General features: G+C 41.3%; 1 protein-coding gene across 17 annotated transcripts in view; it reads right to left on the bottom strand.

Moving 5' to 3' along the window:
- Positions 1-836: 836 nt before the first annotated feature.
- Positions 837-20,280, bottom strand: part of SYBU (syntabulin) — a 114,815-nt gene continuing 95,371 nt past the window's right edge. For 12 of the 17 annotated variants that reach the window (XM_008983341.5, XM_008983338.4, XM_008983342.5 and 9 more), the window contains 4 exons: positions 12,740-12,842; positions 6,399-6,602; positions 4,524-4,673; positions 837-2,667 (listed from right to left, as the gene is read on the bottom strand). In XM_008983341.5, coding sequence (XP_008981589.1) covers positions 1,560-2,667; positions 4,524-4,673; positions 6,399-6,602; positions 12,740-12,842 — 1,565 coding nt within the window. In that variant the 3' untranslated portion in view covers positions 837-1,559. The remainder of the gene's footprint in view (positions 2,668-4,523; positions 4,674-6,398; positions 6,603-12,739; positions 12,843-20,280) is intronic. The other 5 variants (XM_017965629.4, XM_035277189.3, XM_078353282.1 and 2 more) reach the window with 1 other exon arrangement.

The following is a 20,280-nucleotide window of genomic DNA, read 5'->3' as shown; positions in this document are numbered from 1 at the left end:
CTTTTAGTTATTTTAACATCTGCAATTAAATTATTATTGATTATAGGTTCCCTGTTGTGCTGTCAAATATAAGTCGTCTTCTTCTTTCATTTGTTCTAGGTTCTTGACATACATCTCTGAACAAAACAGAATACAGATCCATGCCCTTATGGAGTTAATATACAGGGTGGAAGGTAGGTGATAACCAAGGCATTGTAAAAAAAAATGTGGTATGTTTAAAGGTGATAAGTACTATGGAAGAAGAGTTTCTGGATGAGAACTTAGGGTATTTTCCAGGTCTCTTCTCTTTGTGTGGTAAAGTAGAAAAGGCTTTTGCAAACACTTGAAATCATGGCTTCTGGAGATGAGCTCTGAGATTCTGAACACTTTTTCTCTTTGAGGCTTAGCTCCCTTATATGTGTAAAATGCTAATCTCAAAATTTTGGTGTAAGCACCAAATGAATATAGATCAAATACCTTCTTATCCCTTCCCAGCCACCAGCCCTCATCCTCATTCTGGGGAAGGAAGCTATATGACACTACATATTCTCCCTCTCCTGCACACTCTTAAGCATGCCTAAGAGAAATCAACCCAAAGTTCCTGAAAACCCTCAAGATGTATTTACTGCATAAACATGTGGACAAACAAGTGCGTGGGTAATTTAAGAGCAAACAAAACTACTTTTATCCAGAAATGATGCTTTTTAAGTAAGGGTAGGAAATTTTTACCTTTCTTTAATAACTCTTTTTCCCTCTTTCTCATTTATTTCAATTCTTACAGACCCCTATTGATAAAGTATAAGATTTGCTATTTATTGTCTTCCTTATACATAGAAGTAAAATCACAGAAATGATTATTTTATAGGAAGATAAAACATTTATTTAAATGGAAACACTAATCTTTATTTTCATCATGCTGAAGTGTGTGGTTACAATTTCCAATAAAACACTATATATAATAAGCAAAAAATAAGTTAGTACATTGTAAACTTACACACAGTTTCATCAATTAACAGTTTAAGAACAAACAAGCCATTTAAGACTTCGGAGCTACATTTAGTAAAGAATTGCAAACATTCAAATCTTATCAACCCCAAGTAAGACACTAAAGAGCTATTCAAGACTTCTTCAAACCAATTACACAAATACATGTTTATTTTTGGTTACAGTCCCCTGCTATGCACAAGACCATTGGAATGCTGGAACAATTACACATTTTAGAACAGCACAAAGCAAAGCAAGGAGATAACATGCCAGCCTTAGAGAAGCTGTCTTGAAAGTGCAAACTGCTTTTTCTCTTCCTGAACCACTAGGATAAGAATGGGTACTTCAGACGACACGGCAGGGTCATGAGCATGCTTTCTATACTGCACTGGTGGGACATTTACTAGAACCAGGTCTTCATGCCTTTGAAGATACCTCTGGTTTTAAACAGTGAACAGGTTTCAACTAAATATAGTGCAAATCAAATACCGAGGAGCAAAACAACAGAATAGAGACCGTCACAGATCCACCTCCTGTTTCTCTACCTGGCACAACCCACATGGGACACATTGGCACACGGTAACAACAACTTCTATTTAGGTTTTGATGTGGAAGGCAGTGCGGCGGAGCGAATGCAGGGCAACCACACAGCAGCCCCTGAGCAAGGCCCCGATGTTATAGACAGGATCTGTTCCCCCTCTCTGAGTACTGAATGCCCACAGAACCGTGGGGACCATGGGGGCAGCCACAGCCAGGAAATCCACCAGGAAGCTGTTGCTCCAGTACTGCCTCATGACGCCCCCGCGAGCCAGTGGGATGACCCCATCCAACCTCTCTTCCACGCAGGCTGCAAAATCCAGCTCTCTCATGAGGCGGTTTGCATGAACTTCTGCATCCAACCTGGCATGCGGGGTCTCCACAGGAGACAAAAGGATGGCTGAGTTTGGATTTCTTGGAGTTAAATCAATCACTAAGGCAGGGAGGGACTCTGGGAAGCTCTCCGTCAAGTCTGGCTCAGACTCATCAGGGGATGCCAAGCTTGATGAACAGGGGTCCTGGAGCTTCTGTAGCACATTCTGAATGAGCTCTGAAAGGGCAGGGCTGTAAGGCACCACGTCGGTCTGGACGGCTCGCTCCACCACCACACTGCCCTCCTCCTGACCCACCACCATGGGCAGCAGCTCCAGGACATTAGCCCCAGGGGTGGAATGCACAAGCTCCAGGTCACCAGAATCTGTGGTGGTGGCTGTCACCATTTCATCTAACAAATCTGTGCCGTCGGCTATGCTATCTCCCACCAGCAGCTCCCTGTCAGCCCCTTCCCCCGTGACCTGCTCTTCCAGAGATAACCCATCTGCCATTGTGTCAAGAGGTGGGTTGAAGGTTAAGCTCTTCTCTGGGGAATCACATGGAAAGTCTAGGCACAGTTCATCCCTCAGAGAGCCATTGTGTGCCATCTCCATGCTCTGAAGGAGAGACTCCAGCTTCTTGTTTTGGATGTTTATGTCCACAAAATATTTCTGAATGCCTTTATCTTTATCAGCCAAGCTGCTCCGCATGGTTTCGATGACCTGTTTCAGCTGTTTAATCTCTTTCCTGGCTTCTTTGAGTGCCAACTGGGCCTCTACTCGGTGGCACTCCTCCTCAATCCAGTCCTCTCGCATGCGGGCCAGCTGGGACTTAAGCTCCACGATTTCACTTTCCCTAGAGTGCCAAGAAAAGCATGATTAATAAAAAAAATTAACTTTGATCTTGGCAACAGGTAGTTCTGGCAAAGAGCCAAGAGCTCATATTCTTCCACTTGAAATATAGATGTGAAATCAGTTTTGAATGCAGGGAACTCAAGAGAATACAGCACAACTTCAGAAAACATTCCAGCCTAAACTTAAAGAAGCAGTACATTTTCTCTTTGGCAGAGATTAGCCATGAACTTTCTCTTTAATTGTAAAATGGCTAAAGTAATAATAGTAATCGGAATCAGAATCAAAATAGCTACCACGATTTCCTTTTTTTTTTTTTTTTTTTTGAGTACTCATTATGGGTCAGACATTGCCCAAAGTGTGTTACAAGTCTTCTACTCAATCCTTAATATTTGAAACTTTATGATTACAACAATTTAGCATCTCTTAGCCTGTTTTTATGTCCATAGCCTACCTGTTCCTAATGTCTATTGTTTGTGGAAGAAAAGGCCAGTTCACTTTTAATTACCTATCAAAGACAGAAGGTAGACTGGTAAGTTTTAACCTTGCTAAATTGTTCTGATGGTATTCCAATGATAAACATTTTGGAAATCATAAAATGCTATGCGTGGCAGGGACTTTACATGTTGACAACTGCTTATTCGATCTCCTCTCAGGATAATACTGAATTCATCCTACACTAAGGAGAATCTATCCTAATTTTTAGATCCTTCACAGGACAACCCTATTTTAAGATATTTGTATATAAATTCTTTCCTACATATAATTTTTTCATAGTCCTTACATTCTCAGAGGATAGGAAGTCATAGTCAGGATCCTCATATATATAAAGAAACATCAATATTGCTCTTTAAGTTTAGGCTAGAATATTTTCCCAAGATTTGCTAAATTCTCATTTCTTCCTCCCTTGAGTGCTCAAATCCTCCCATGGACTCCTCAAACCACACACCAAACACTTGCAGACTCACAGTTTGACTCACCCCAGAAGAGAGTTTGGGTCTCAGTTCTATTTCAGACAGATGAGGAACCAAATTAATTTGAAAGATGAAAAATGTCCTTTCCTCACAGTCTATGCCCTTATCTGCCCACAGTTTTAGCAACCAAGGTCATTGAGTTTTCTCCATATCTTTGTGGCAGCAGAGGAGGAGGTCTGAGCTGATCAGGTAGCTAACCCAGACTCTTAAGAGAATGCAGATGCCACCTTCACCCTGAACTCAGCTACACTCGTCAGAACTTTTCTGTTCTGTTCCAAAATGTTCCAGGGGAAAATCATCAAGCACAAAAACTGGCCTGCTGCCAAGATGTCAAAGGTCTTCTCTCCAAGATAAGATCTCTTAAGCATGGGCTTTTTTTTTTTTCAACCTTAACACTTGGCCAAGAACAATGAGCCCCTTCCTTCGGCACAAAAATAGCATGCGGGAATCACAATGCATACAGATATCCATTTGTGCATGAATATAAACAGGGCTTAATTGGTCCATGGTGTGTGACCATTGTGGAAGAAAAGGCCAGTTTACTTTTAATTACCTATTCTGCTGGAAGTATGGGATTGTTCCTGCACGTGTTTTTGCCATTTAAAAACAGTCATGCACACACCCAATTATTCACCTCAAAGCTGTACACACTGGGAAAAAAACAACAACAAAAGGATCTCCTCTAACCTACAGGCCTCCCTGAACTTCTGCAACAGTCAAATCACACAGAATTATGAAATGGCTCTTTTCAGAGGCTGATTTTAAAAATTTGACAAAAACTGAATACAATCATTTTTTCTTTTCTTTCTGTAGTTTGGGTTCATATTTCATTTTTATGGAAAAAGCAGCTGTCACAAACCCCACTGTGCAAGGAAGGTAGGTTCACCTTTCATGGAGTCGGCGCTCAGATTCCTTTAGCTTGGTCTTTAGGTGTCGCACTGTAACCTCTTTCTGCTGCAGAGGAGTCAAATACTGCTCTGGGTTTGGGGGTCTGACACCATGATTTTCACCGCAAGACATGTACCTTCCAGAACGCCTGAAACAAAATAATGAAATGTTACTTTTTGCCATTTCCTTTTCTATAAAAAGAAAAGTAACACACAGTGTTATCAATTGAATGTTGTGCCCTTCAGAATTCATATGTTTAAAATCTTACCGCAATATGATGGCATTAGGAGGTGAGGACATTGGGAAGTAATATAAAAGGAACCCCAGAGAGCTTTCTAGCTTTTATTTTCCACCCTGTGAGGATACAGTAAGAGGTCAGCAGTCTGCAGCCCAGAAGACAATCCTCCCCAGAACCAGGTCTTGCTGGCACCCTGATGTCAGACCTAAGTCTGCAGTATGCAGCCCATGGTTCTTGAAAGATTTGGACCAAAGTCTAGGGCACTTTGTTAAAGCCACCCACATTGAGCTAGACACAGTTAACAGCTTGAGAAGGAATGGCAGCTGTGTGCTGGGGTCTTAAACCTCAATAACAGCTGACCTCACTTCAGAAGGTGAGCTGTAATAGAACTGCCAATCTTAAGACTGTTAATTACTTTGAAGATTAAGAGGGGTATTTGTGTATTTATGGAGAGAATAGGGACAGTGGAGGAGGAGAATTTTCTATGGCTTAGGAATGTTCTCATACAAAATAATGCACAATTGTCCAGGTGCCAGAGCTGTCAGTTCAGAGTAACATGCGGCACAATGGGTGGGGGCCTGGGAATGGGCCTGGGCAGAAGAGAAGCAAGCAAGCAAGATGACCTAACTTTCTGCACAGTGTGCCACTGCCTAAAGATCCTGATGGCTATTTGCTGAAAGCAAGTTGTTCTAAAATCAATCTCTGCTGTGAGTATGCCTGTCTGGAGGAAATGGAAAGGTCCTTCTGAGGGGAAGAAGTTTCTACCTCCACTTAACTCTCCCCAGTGTGTTTTATAAGAGAGCTCAATGTTTTACAAAACAGCCCTTGCTGGAATCTTGACCCCTCTCAGGCCCGGCTGGGAGCTGGGAATCCCTGCTGTAAGAGAGCTGACTGACAAGAACAGTGCTGCCCAGTGGGAAGAAGGCCAAAGGAGGAAGGTAGCCAGCTCCCTCTGACTCTGAACACAGTCCCAGCCACTGTGCTGCCAGCTCCCTGAGCCTGCCTCCAGGATGATCTGTGTCCGTGTCCACCATCCAGTCCTCCTGTCGTGGTCTCTTTGGAAATGTAGTTCCTTCTTTCTACTCCACACACCCCACAGCCTCATACGAAGTAACTTCCTGCTTGCTCTTCAGACTTCAATTCCATTTCACTTTCTCAGGGAGGCCTCCTCTGATTGCTCCAGACTGAGTTGGATCCCACTCCCCACCTTTCACACACCTCTGTAGCAACAGGTGCCTACAGAATCATCTTAAGTTGTTTTTGTTTGTTTTTTGAGATGGAGTCTTGCTCTGTTGCCCAGACTGGAGTGCAGTGGTGTGATCTTGGCTCATTGGAACCTCTGCCTTGCCTGCTGGATTCAAGCAATTCTCCTGCCTTAGCCTCCTGCTGCCTCTGTGTTATTTTCTCTCCCTATCCAGGAACTGCTTGGACTGTTGCGCCTTGTTAGAAACTGTGGTTTGTGCTATTTCTGCAGCAGCCCTTGAAGAATCAGCCGGATGTGGGAAAGGAAAGCGCAGTGTCTTGTAGAAGCAGGCAAGGGATCAGGAGTTGTCTAACTTTTTGTTTTTCTTTTTTAAAGAACCGCTTACCAAGTAGGACAAACTAAGATGCATGAATTGGGTGAGCAGGACTCACCTCATGATGGGGCTACAGTCGCTTCCTTTGTAGGAGCCTGAGTTGCTACTGCTTGGGGAAGAAGGTGCATAACTGGGATGGATATTGACGGGGCTCAGCTGATTCCTGCACAGCATGGACAGAAGGTCCTTTTCCCTTGGAGATGATGGGCTGCTGCCAGGCTTATGTGACGAAGCTCCATTACTCCGCCCATGAGGACCTCGACTGGGAGAAAGGCATGAAAAATGTTAAAATCCTTGGGGTTACAGATGCCCAAGGGCTAATGTCTTGCTCCCTAAATCTAAGGAAATCCAATTTATAGAGTTGAAAGGGGCAATACAATTATTTGTGTAGACTGTCCTTAGGAGTAGCCTTCTTCCCACCTGGCTGGTATTCTCTCTCCTTGTGTCAACAGCACAAGCAACCTCTCTCCCTCTGTTCTTTCAAATAGTTTCTGACCATAAAGCTTGTTTTGGATTACACCCAATAGCCTGCTAAGAACATACACAATGTAGAATATTGACTTAGCTCAGGTTTATTTTGGAGGCTGTTTTCAAGATGTGGTTTTTGTTCTAGTCCACCTGTTTCAGTTTAGAAGCATTTGCATTTGGTTCATGTCAGGGTAAGAAAATTAAGGCAGTTCATTTGGAGGACAGGGGAAGGTGGCAGCCCATAATGGAGGAGAAGAAAACAGTGCAGGATAAACAGAACACGCATAAATGTATAGTCTGCAATTTTGATCACTTAAAAAATATTTTTTCATTTTTTTCTAGCCCCAGTGACTTAAGACAACCTTTGTCATTTAATTGTTGAAATGCTAAAACAGCCCATCGTGGTTCTTCTGCCTCTTGCCCTGCTCCCTGCAGTAGAAGGTTGGCCTGTGGCTGGAGTGGTCTTTCAAAATGGAATCTGATTCACTGTCCTCCTCAAAGCCTTTTGATGGTTCCCCACTGCCTCCAGAACAAAGGCCAGCCTCCGTAAGATGGTTCACGAGGTCCAATCCCACCGCTCTGTTCAACCCCATCCTCCACCACTCCTCCCTCCTCCCTCTGTACTACAGCATTCCAAATGACTTACTGAAGGATCCATGCTTGACCATTTGTAGGTTTTTGAACTCATAATTTCTGCTAGAATGTTCTCCTGCTCCTTTCCCTAAGCCCCTGGATACCAGGATACTTCCTACTTTGAGACTGATGGGGATTTATTCTACAGAGCTTTCTCTGATTTCTTCCTTCCCTAGGCCTGTGTAGGAGCACCTTTTAATGCTCCCTAAAATTCGGTGCAAATTTCCATCACTGGACTTTTCACATGGTGTCACAACTTCCTGCTAGACTAGGCCATCCTTGAGAGCAGAAACACAGCCTGTTCTTTCTACCCTCCTACTTTTGATACATGGTAAGTGTTCCCTAAAGGACTGCTAAATAAATAAACCAGGTGTGAGTCAGTGGAACTGCCACTTAGTAGGAACTTAGGCAAGTGAGCCCCTTAACATAAGGATCAAAACACACACACACACACACACACACACACACACACACACCCCTTTCCTACCTTCCTCACAGAATTGATGTGAAAATTAAATCAAAGAATGCATGTGAGTGCATTCTACAAGCTAGTAAGTGTAACTCAACTATAGAGTATTACTAGAGGATAAACTTGTTCAAACCTCACCTGTTGCAGAGATTTGATACCCACTAGTGTAAGGAAGCATCTTGAGAATGTTGAAATTACTTAAACACGATAAAAGTTCTATGTCAGGAATATTACTCGATGGCAAAAAATAAAAAAGAGAGAGAAAACAAGATACCTTTATATAGTAGTACTGCTTCCTGACAATCCTTTCTTTGCACAGCTGTATCCAACTGACATCTTAATGAGATATGTGTGTGTGTGTGAATGCGAGTGTGCATGGGGGTATACTTGACTTTGAAACCATGATTACTTATTTACAATCAAATATAATTTCAACTGGCTGTCAACCTAGCAAATCAAACATAAACAAAATGTAACCAAGTTCTAAAGTGAAAGAGTTCTTTCCTTTTGAAATCATCCAAGTGAATGCTGCTCTTCTCTTCGTGAGAAGAGGACACTTTACATGGAACAGATGGGCTGATGGCTTTCTGACAAACCAAATTCAGCAGCCTGTGGTAGAAAGAACTTCATGAGTAGCTGAAAGGAACATGTACCCTGGTGTGCATTTTCTTTTCCATGTTTCACTTCTAAGTCTGGCACCAACCAGACTATTTCTTAATCTGATTTTGAGAAATATGGAGGATTAACTATTACAGGCTAGGTGGGAATGTAAAGAGCTGTCCCATATTTTGACTTGGAGAATTTTATTCCAAGTTAACTTCCACTGAGGACCTTCTGTGACCCTAGCACTATTTACTATGCTCTCTGAATATTATTCAGGAAATAAATTATCAGACTATTTATAATAGTTAACTTTATTTTTTGAGACAAAGTCTCACTCTGTCACCAGGCTGGAATGCCGTGATGCAATCTTGGCTCACTGTAACCTCCACCTCCTGGATTCAAATGATTCTCCTGCCTCAGCCTCCCGAGTAGCTGGAACTACAGGCACGTGCCACCATGCCCAGCTAATTTTCTATTTTTAGTAGAGACGGGGTTTCACCATGTTGGCCAGGATGGTCTCGATCTCTTGACCTCGTGATCCGCCAGCCTCGGCCTCCCAAAGTGCTGGGAATACAGGTGTGAGCCACCACGCACGGCCTGTAAGAGCTAACTTTTTAAAAAGAAGCAACATGCTTAAAAATATCAGTTCTCTTCATTTAATAGTTCAAATACTAACATATATAGATGCAAACTCATTACAGGCATTGATAGTAAACATTTTCAAAGGGGAAGCTGAGATTCCATGTGTGTCATGCCATGTACTGGCAAACCCAATGCTATCCTCTTCAGCCCATCCGAGATCCTTTGGTCTTGTGGACAAGAAGAACGAAGTTCACAAAGAAGAGAGAAAATTTTGCTGACCCTGAACCCTTCTACAAACCTGAATACAGCAACTGCAAGTTTAGAGAAAAAGAAGAGTGAAGGAGAAACCTCATGAGTGACCTGGGTGAATTTCTATTTCCTGACCATTGGCTCTGGACTTCAGGTAATATTATTATCACCATCACCATCATCATCATCATCATCACCTTGACCATGATCTAGGGTTGAATTGTGTCACCCTCTGCAAATTGATATGTTAAAGCCCTAACTCCCAGTACCACAGAATGACAGGGCTTTTAAAAAGTGATTAAGTTAAAATGAGGCAGTTAGGGTGGGCCCTAATCCAATTTAACTGGTGTCATTATAAAAAGAAGGAATTTGAACAGACAAAACAGAGGGAAGATGATGTAGAGACAGAGGGAGAAGATGGCCACTATAAGCCAACGAGAGCAGCCTCAGAAGAACACAACCGACAAAAACCACCTTTTAAAACCCTTTACTAAGTTCTGGGCGCCATGTCAAGCACTCACATATATCATCTCATTTAACTCCGTGGAGTAAGATGCTATTATTATCCCATATCCCAAAACAGGAAACTGAGGCTTGGGGTCACACACCTGATAAATAATGGAGGCTAACCTCAATCTCAGGTCTGTCTGACTCCAAATCCCAAGGGTTTTCTTTTCTGTCTTATTTCTATCTTCCAAACAGATTAGTGTTTTAGTTTAAGAAAGATAATTACTTAGAAATACCAGCAAAGTTGGCCTTCTGTGAGACAAGATAATCTGTAAGCCTTTCAACTTTTATTTTAAAATAGCTTGTCAAAAATATTCTCATCAACTCCACCTGTTCCTCACATCTCATATTGCTTGACCAATCTTCCTGTTAGCCTTCCTTCAGGAAGCTAATTCTCCACAGAGAAAATTCATTCACTACAGGAGGAACCAGCTAATTGAAAGGATGACAAGCTACTACAGAGTTTGGCAGGGATACCTGGCTACTCTAGAGGATCTGCCCTCTATGCATAGTCCTCCAGAACATGAAATTTACATGAAATGCCTGAGATAGTCCATGAGGAAAATCTACTGATGGTACTCTGTGTTGGGTGAGATTCTTTTATTTATTTTTTGAGACAGAGTCTTTTTCCCTTGCCCAGGACTGGAGTGCAGTGGTGTGATCTCAGCTCACCACAACTTCCGCCTCCCAGGGTTAAGCCATTCTCCTGCCTCAGCCTCCCAAGTACATGGGATAACAGGCAACCACTTACACGACTGGCTACGTTTGTGTGTGTGTGTGTGTGTGTGTGTGTGTGTGTGTGTGTGTATTTTTAGTAGAGACCGGGTTTCACCATTTTGGCCAGGCTGGTCTCAACCTCCTGACCTCAAGCAATATGCCCGCCTCGGCCTCCCAAAGTGCTGGGATTACAGGTGTGAGCCACTGTGCCTGGCCAAGATTGTTTTAAAAACTGAATATAATAGATAGAATGTTGCCATTTTCAATTTTCCATCTATTAATTTTTGTTAAACCTTTGAAGTCTATTGTTGCTTGTCTACAACAGATACTAATATAAGCATTCATCTGATTTGCATATAATTATATTTAGCTATTTTATGTTTAATGTATCAATTTTAGGTCACTTAAAGAAACCATGAATTCTAGACTAGAATATTTTCTCTTAGTCACTCTGTATTATTGACGCGACCTTGGAATTTAACTACAAACACAAATTCCTTTGAAATATTTAAATTGGCTTTGTCTACAGGCCTTCCTTTTTAATTTTTTTGCCTTTCTATATTCTTTGATACCTTGTTCCATGTGTATGTCGTAATTTCTTGAATGGGTTAGATAAATGGTTTATTCTCAGAGCAAGCCATATCTGATTTACACAGAGAATGTTTACATTATGTCCTATAATCCCAGAGGCACTTGGGATTGCCAAAATGGGGGTGGGAGGTGGGGTGGGGATAGAGCAATTGTGCTCTTTTACTGTGGACTTTACTCTTTCCTTATAGGTTTGTTGGCTTCAGCTGTATTTTTGATGATAAAACTGTGCCCTGGGGGGGTCTCAGGTCCCTCTATAAACATCAATCAGCTAAATCTTCAGCTTACCCACAAGAAATAGAAAATATTTGCTTGCTGAGTCCTGGAAAGGCAGGCTTTTAGACACTAAATGGATTTTCTCCAGGAATAGACCTTAAAAAGTCACACAGTCCAACCCTCTCTTGGACACTGTGACCCAGGACAGTAAAGTCAGAAGCCAGGTCCCCCCATGTTGTGTGGCTCCCTCCATAGGTTCGTTCAAGTCCCTGCTCAGAGCTCAGCTCATCACTAAAGTGTCCTACAACCCACGAAGCTAAAATATACCACAAACCACATTACTCTTTATCTCCTTTCCCTGTTTTTAAAAAATAATGTAATTACTTTAAAAAATAACTATTTTTCAATTTATTGGTCTTCTTGTCCTACTAGAATGAATATAGTTTTGTGGAGTTTTGTTTCCTCATAGTGGATGCTCAATAAATACTTGTTAAATGAATAAACAAAGCCACTGGTGGCAGGCACAGAATCCTGGGGCTTACCATCCCTCCCACTAAATGTGCATAGTGGCTCCCATGTTCTCATAGTCCTCTCCAATTCAAATAACATCAATGGAGAGCATTGGTTTAAGCTTGCTAGGCTCCGTGCTCTGACTCAGCATTCTACCTTTATTAACTTGTTTAATCCTAACAATAAACCCTCTGAGGTAGTTAGCTCTAATTTACAGATGAGGAAAATGGGGCATAGAATAGTTAAGCAACTTGCTCAGAGCCAGACAGCCTGGAATTGGTGGTGCTGGCATTTGAGCCAGAACAGCCTGGCTTCAGAGCCCACACACCCAGCCAGTGTGCTCTCTGGGTGGCCATCTATGCCTATGAACTTTACTACACTTTTTCACTCTCTCCCCAGGTAAATGCTGGGAGTGGTCAGGGAGTAACTGCTTATTTCACAAAGGTTAAAAATGGAAGCCCAGCTAGGGGAAATAAAGGGTGAAGTCAGAGGCTTCACAGCCAAGAGACTCAGATTCATGGAGGGGAGGTTGGTGGGAAGTGGGAGACCATTAGCTTCCTACCCAGGTAAGTACACAGGTGAGTGAGGGAAAGAGAGAAGGGACAGAAGGAGGAGTGGGCATAGAGCCAAGGGCTGGATGGCAGACAGCCATGGATGGACAAACACAGGTGTGCCATGTGACCACAGTAGGCAAGGCAGGAAAAGTACCAGTTTAAAATCACTAACCCCCACCAAAAAAAAGCCGACTGAATAATAATATATGAACAGAGAGTAAGCTGGGTGGTTCTATGGATGCATAGGTGCAGTTGAGTCACCTGTGTAAAGCATCTTAATTACAAAGCAGAGACGGTGCCTACTTGCGTGAAGAAGAAGACCGCTTGCTTCCCGCAGTCGACATATGGACCTCAGGAGCAGATATGCTGCCTGTGCTGCTCGAGGAGCTAAAATCAGCTTCACTGCCTGAAAAACAACAGGGGAGAGAGAAGCGTGAGGGAAAGAAAACCGGAGAACACACTGGCCAGTTCTCTGCCTTCCAGGTCCCTGCTCTCTGCATTTGCACGCTATTGGCAAGTGCCAAGGTTCCAGAGCTTCCAGGCTCACGGCATTTTCCTCAAAGCAGGCAAGAGAAGGCCCAGGACAAGGACATCATTTCATCAACACAGCTAAGACACACAGTAAGGCTGGTTTCATAAAGAAGCCGGTCTTCCTGCAGACACTGCCAACAGTGACCCAAGCACATCAAAAAATGCACCACCCTCCAGTGTGTGAGGCTCTCACTCGACAACAACGGGCTCACTCTACTTCAAGCAAAAGAAAAAGCGAAATACTTATCAGTCCAAGAGTAGTTTTTCCAACAGACTTTATTTTCGGGCTTCGGCAGTCAGCTAGTCATACTTCAATTTGGCACGTTAGGTTTGGAGACAGTTAACCATTTAGAGGCAGTAGGAAAAGAGGAAAGCCTGGACCCTCAGACTGCCTGAGCCAGCACTATCTGAGGAGTGACTTTCTCTGACTGCAGTTTTGGTTTTTCTTTAAAGAATAGATCCTTAACAGAAAAGCAGAAATTTAACATTTTTAAACAGGATAACAATGATAGAACCTGTAAATGACACTGAAATTTGAAATTGCAGCTTCAGGGTAGGAGTACAGGCAAGGATGTTCTTTAGTTTGCAAAAATCACATTATATTTTGAGTGCAGACTACAGTTGGGTGTGTAATTATAATAGAAACATGCTATATGGTAAAATAATTTATATAAATTCATTCTAATGAAAATATGTTCTGAAAGAGTAATAATGGAAACATTCTCAGACACTGCCTGGGGAAGTGAGAGAAGGTGGAAGATGTAAGCTAGAACGATGAGAAGAAGAAAAAGAATGTTTTAAAATAGTGAAGTACCGTGTGCTTTTGAAAATAAATCTAGGTATACTGTTTAATTTGACCTTGTTGTTCAACCCCTACAACACAATTTGTGCCTCTTCTGGTCTAGAATCCAGAGACAGCTCACGTTTCTGAGCTAAAGAAACTATGAATAGCCCAAATCCTTGATTTTCTAACAAGCAGTGAAGAATAATTATCATAATAATGACTTTTTTGAGTGCTTACTAGGTCCCCGGCCCTGTTCAAGATGCTTTCTATTCATTATATTATTTAATCTTGTTATCTTTGTAAAACAGACATTAATCTCATTATTTTACCATGGAGGAAACTGAGGCTGATTTGCCTGAGGCTTGTAGGTCTTGTCCAGGACCAAATCTTCATGCTATTTCTTTGATACTATGCTTTGTCCTCAGGAAGGCAGTGGGAAGAAGCAGGGGAACAGAAGAAGTTCTTAATGAAACTATGCATTACCATCTCCCTAACAGGCCAACATGAACCATAGGTACAAGATGAGGCCAGACTTTGGCCTACTGGAGAACAGAGTTCTCTCTCTGATGGATTTTATTAGTTTTACTAGAGAGGAAGGTAGGTAATCACAAGGCAGAGAGAGACAAAAGAATCCTTTCCCTGGTTTCCGGGAGCTCTCAGGAACTCCAGCCTCTAGGATGTCCAGGTCTCCAGGAATGAGACCAAGAATGACCCATCAACCAGATGACAGCAGTGACTCCCAGCTCCCAGCAGAATTATGGGAAGATTAGCATGGCAGTTTATCAGAACTGAGACCAGCTATTCCTTCTGGATTGGAGAGACTTTGTCTACTAATGTAATGAGCTCCCAGAAGCTCCCCAAACTTCATCAGTTGACTCTAAGGAATGCACTGTTAAACTGTAGCAGTTTGTAATTCTCAAAGATTCATGATTGGTAATGCAGTCCAGTAACATGCTGTTCCTCACAGCCTAACTCAACCAGCTCTGTTTGCTAGTAAATTACCAGGTTGGTTATTAAATGATAAAGATAGGCAATTTTCAAATATAGGTCTCCTGTGGTTACAGCCATCAGGTTTAAGATATTATTTTCTAATGTGAAATTATTACTCTGAAACACTCAGTTTTAATTCCTTTCACAAAAGCCCACTGATTGTAATTTAACTGCTTACATAAAAGCAGAAATTCTAGAACAAGAATAGATAATTGCTGAAAATCCATTGTTACCCATGGTACTTTTGATCTGTGGTAATTATGTTCTCTGAACTAAAAGGACAACTTTGTTCTATATTTTATCGGTACTGGAACTCAATATATTGACTTTTCTGTATTTGCAGGGCCTAAGGTCACTTTGCTTCAGTACTGAAAGAGATTAGAAGGCACATTCAGGGACCCCTACAGCTGTATTCAAGACTATTTGAATATTACGATAGTGAAAAATGAATATACTACTTTATAACTATTTCAATTTAAGAATTTAAAAAACATAAACTGGGTAACGCAGTGTAAAAATCAATGAACTATTTTTAAGGGACAACAGGAAGGCTAAATTTAATACATCATCTGATATAATCTCTTCATGTACTAAACAAAATAAGAGAAACGCTGGACACCTAACCCACCTCCCCCATTTATCTATTAGTTGGCAACAAAGATACAAGGAAGGAGAGGCACTCTTTATTCATTTCCTTTTAACAGTGAATGCAACTAAGGTATTGTTACAGTGCTCTTTTGGGTTACTAAAATCACACACAGAGTACCTAACCTAAAAAACAGAGAACCTCATCTAGGCACAGTGGCTCATGCCTGTAATGCCGACACTTTGGGAGGCCGAGGCGGGCGGATTATCTGAGATCAGAAGTACGAGACCAACCTGGCCAACATGGCAAAACCCCGTCTCAACTAAAAATACAAAAATCAGCCGGGCGTGGTGGTAAGTGCCTGTAATCCTAGCCGCTTGGGAGGCTGAGGCAGGAGAATCACTTGAACCAGGGAGGCGGAGGTTACCGTGAGCCAATATCATGCCACTGCACTCCAGCCTGGGTGACAGAGCAAGACTCCATCTCAAATAACAAACAACAACAACAACAAAACCATAGAACCTCAGCTAGAGAGCCTGGATTCAAAGCCTGCCTCTATTCCATAGTAAGTGGGGAGTTTTAGTCAAGTTACTTCACTTCTCTGTGTCCCAGATTCCTAATTGGTTAAATAAAGATGATACTTATAGCGCCTGGCCCATAGGTTTCTTGTAAACAATGAATGTCATCCTCATGAACAGTCTTTGTTCCTCATCAATACTGTTTTCGATCAGCTGCCACGTTAGTGGAGTGATATTCCAGGACTGAACAGACAGGATGAATTTGATGACCTTTAAGACAACGCTCTGATGCCAAACTCTTGATGACTAAGCATCCTGCGGCAGAAGGCGTTTTTCCAACTATCAAGAAGCTATGCCCAGTGGCCTCCAGAAGTTCTGGCATTTTTTTATTTCATAGCACTGGTGAACTCTTTTGGGAGATGTTCCTTTTATTTATAATGTTAGAGTAGTAAGTCTTCTGTGCATGTTTGCTAATGCCAGGGAATTAGAAAAGGAAGGAAAAATGAAAACAAAAAGAATACGTGCCCAAACTGATAACTGACTAGACTTATTTTTAAGCAGTGCCTGTAATCTGGTCTCTTAGGATGTTATTATTTTTGCGTGTTTTCAAGATATGGAGCAGTCCTCATACATCAGAATATCACAATATAAAGCAATCCTGAGCTTTACTAAGCTGTATTAAGCCATTATAAACCACTGATTTAAGTATCTCCAAACCCTCTCTTATCCTTTATCACTGCAAAGCTATCAAATTAATTCAGGTTGGACCACCTCAAATAGAGGCAGCAAATTAAAACAAAAAGCAAAAAACACCTAGTTCCCACCTCTTCTCTCCTAGCCTCCTTCCCCACCCAACCCACCAAAATACAACGATTTTTACATTTGCAGGTCTCCAGGGAGGAGAGAGGAACCATTTTCACTGAAGCTAAGCACAGCTAATTAGGAGCAGCAGGAGCAGTGGACCCATGCAATTATGCAAGACACTATTAAAAGAAGCTGCTCTAAAGTACATTCAGTAGAACTGACTCTTAGCTGCTAAGGCTTGGGGGGTCCAGCCAAGGAATCCAAGAAATGCTTCACAGCTTAAACAGGGTTTTTGTTTTCGTTTTTGCAAATTGCTTTCCTGAACCCCCTATGGGTATTTATCTCAGAAAGGGAATTTTTGATTAAATGATCAATACATTGATAAGATACATACACAGGTTTTGTTGCATTGGAGAATGAAATTATTCTTGAAAAAATTGTAATTTCCATTTATATCATAGTTTCAGAAAAGTTTTTTTTCATTCTGATTAATGTTCAATTGATGAACCTGCCATATACTTAAAATCACACACACACACACACACACACACACACATACACATCTAAACACAAAAGAGAAGTTCAAACTTGGAGTATTTAGAAGTGAATAATTTGCATTGATAAATCCAACTACATAAAATAAAACTGCTTATGGGGAAATAGGAAGGTCAAAGACAAATGTTACACTGAAAAAATATTTACAATACATAAAAGGCTAATTGTCTTCATTTACCAAAAGCTCATAAAATTGGAAAAGAAAAACTAACAGAAAAATGGCCCAAGGACATAATAGGCAGATGACAGAAAAATAAAAACAAATGGCCGATACACAGGAAAAGCCATATATAATCTATCGACACCACTAAAAATATAAATAAAGCTAAGGAGACTTTTTTCATCTATCTGATAGACAAAAGAGTTTGATAATACGAGCTCTGTTAAGGGTTTGTGAAAACAGAGTTAGTAAGAGTATGAATTATGCTACATGCATAAAAAGGAACACTGTACTGCTAGGAATTTATCCTGCACATAAGGATCCCAACAGACAACCTAGTCGTCCATCAATAGAGACTGGTTAAATCAGGTGGTACACCAGCCTAGGAGAATACTCTGCCATCATGAAAAGGAGTAACATGATCCAGGGTGTGTTGAAGTGAAAAGATATCAAACACCTGTTATTAGATGAGAAAAACGGAATGCAGAAAAGTGGATATTACAAGTCTGCTTTTTTGTAAATAAATCTTTAGATAATATGTAACCTGCTATATGCACAGAACATTTTTCTTAAGGGATAAAATGATTTTTATCTTCTTTTGGGCTACTAAAATAATAAAATGATTTTTATCCCTCAAGAAAAATGTTCTGGAGGGATAAATAGCGGTGTCTCTTGGAAACAGGAAAGTGTGGATATAAAGTGATTCTTATTTTCATTTTATTATCTTTCTGAGCCATTTGGCTTTTCTAACCATGTGCACATTACTCGTATTATAAAATATATATGGGAGTGCATTGATGTATGAACAATCCTTTTTTTATTTTTTAAAAATGTAATTTTTAAGGAAAATCTTTTTATAATAAGAGTAGTCGCACCATATTACGTAGCATTAAGAGAGTTCTGGAGTTGAGACACCTGGGTTTGAATCGTGGCTCCTCTACTTACTCTCTATGGTGCCTTGAGGAATGAATTTACCCTCTCTCTGCCTTAGTATCCTCATCTATAAACTAGGGATGAGGTTATTAAGTATTGCTAAAAGATTGTGGAAATTCAGGTGAAACATGCAGAGAAATTAGAACGATGCCCGGCATATATATAGCAAGCCCTTAATAATACCATTTTAGCTGAAACTACTGACTGGTACAGTGGCTCAAAGGCCAGGAGATGGCTTCTCAAAAAAGGCCTTGATTACACTAGCCCTTAAAAAGACCTACAATAGGAAATGCTTTTTTTCTACTCACATTTTTAAAATTACTCTTTACAAAAGGTGGTTTTCCTTTTGCCATTGTTCAGTGAAGAGCATGTTTCTGTTTTTTTATTCTGTGTGTGTGTGTGTGTACACTATAGGGTGTGTCTGTGTGTACACAATAGTGTGTGTGTATGTATGTGTGTGTGTGTGTGTACAAGAGGGTGTTTCTGAAGATTCTGATTCTAAAAGAGACTCCCCATGGACTCCTCCAAAAAGTTCTACTTTCTCCTGGGTTAGAACTCTGCCTTCAGAACGTCTCACGTCTGAGAAAGGGAGGAGGCCCTAAGGAGGCCAAGAGGATCAGAGACAACTCCACCCAGTTCACTCCTGTACCTTGGGCTGGCTCAGCCACCTGTCCTAAGCAGAAATACAGGCAACCCATCTGCTGAACAAGAAGAGTGAATGAAAGAAATGATAAGCAAAGAGGGTGTAAAGAAACTTCAATAAACAAGGGGAAGTGAAAGTTTCTGACTAGAAGTAGCTATAAAGCCCAGCTCCACCTGTCAGTAGCTTTGTATCTTGACCAAGTTTTTTTTTTTTAATTTCTCTAAGCCTTACTCCTGTATGTATACACATACATTTTAAAAGGTTAATGTATTATTTGTTTAGTAAAAAGTTATTGAACACCTGCCATGTGTCAGGTCCTGTTTTAAGTGCAAAGACAATGATTCCCACCCCACTGGGTTGTTGTGAAAATGAATTCACTTAATGTATAGAAAGCACTTGACACAGTCATAAAAATGAATCTTAAAATTATAATTAATAATGTAATGACCCCTAAACCTAACTATGTATGAAGATTACAATGGAAGTTTAATAATAGTGCATATTTCTGGGCAACTCTCACAAGAATTCCAGTTCAGAAGATCTGGGAGGAGGGTGACCCAGGCATCTGCATTTTTGGTAATTACTATAGTTGATTATGCAGTAGGTGGTCCATGAACCAATATTGTGAGGAGGAGAGCTCCAACGATAAAAAAGCACCGGGACTTTCTCTCCACGTCTTGTCAAAATTGCAAGAGTTTTCTTCAGTGAGATGTAAACAATGAGTGAGCAGAAGCGAAGACAGACCGGCCAGCAAGAGGAAGAGGAAGAAATTCACTGGCAAAGTGCACAGGAGAGAATAATTTAATTTACAGAATGATCTGTACCCTCACGACTCTCCAGGAACACTTCCCTGGAGTGAATACATTGTCAGAGGACTGGAGGGAAAGATGGAGCGTACATAAGGCACAGGCTGTTTGAAACTGGGCCAGTTCCAGCCAAACTCATGTACACAAATGTTGGTTTGCAAAGCTAGTAGGATACTTAACGGTTGGTTCATGGTTCAAAGTCCTCATAATCCTGTTGTAAAAGAGGATGGACCAACCAGTGTGCAGTTGAGGGTGTCAAAGGCCATTCAGTAGAGAAAAACATTTCACAATCCAGCATATGCTGCATTTGAGTTATTCCATCAGGGCCAACCTGGATTTTCCATGGCAGACATGCTTCACAGCATCAAAGAAACTGCACACAGGCATTCATCGTCTCCCACACTGACTCAGCTCAGGAACCACTTCCGTGGCAGGCATGTACATGGGGCAGCCCTCCCCTCATTGTCTTTCACCCGGCAGGTCTGGGAAAGGTAACATCCACCATGGTCATAAACTTCATCCTAGCTCATTATC

The sequence above is a fragment of the Callithrix jacchus genome, chromosome 16 (assembly GCF_049354715.1).
Source record: "Callithrix jacchus isolate 240 chromosome 16, calJac240_pri, whole genome shotgun sequence".
Classification (NCBI taxonomy): Eukaryota; Metazoa; Chordata; class Mammalia; order Primates; family Cebidae; genus Callithrix; species Callithrix jacchus.
Note: the sequence above shows the minus strand (reverse complement) of the source record. Positions and strands in the feature narration are given on the sequence as shown.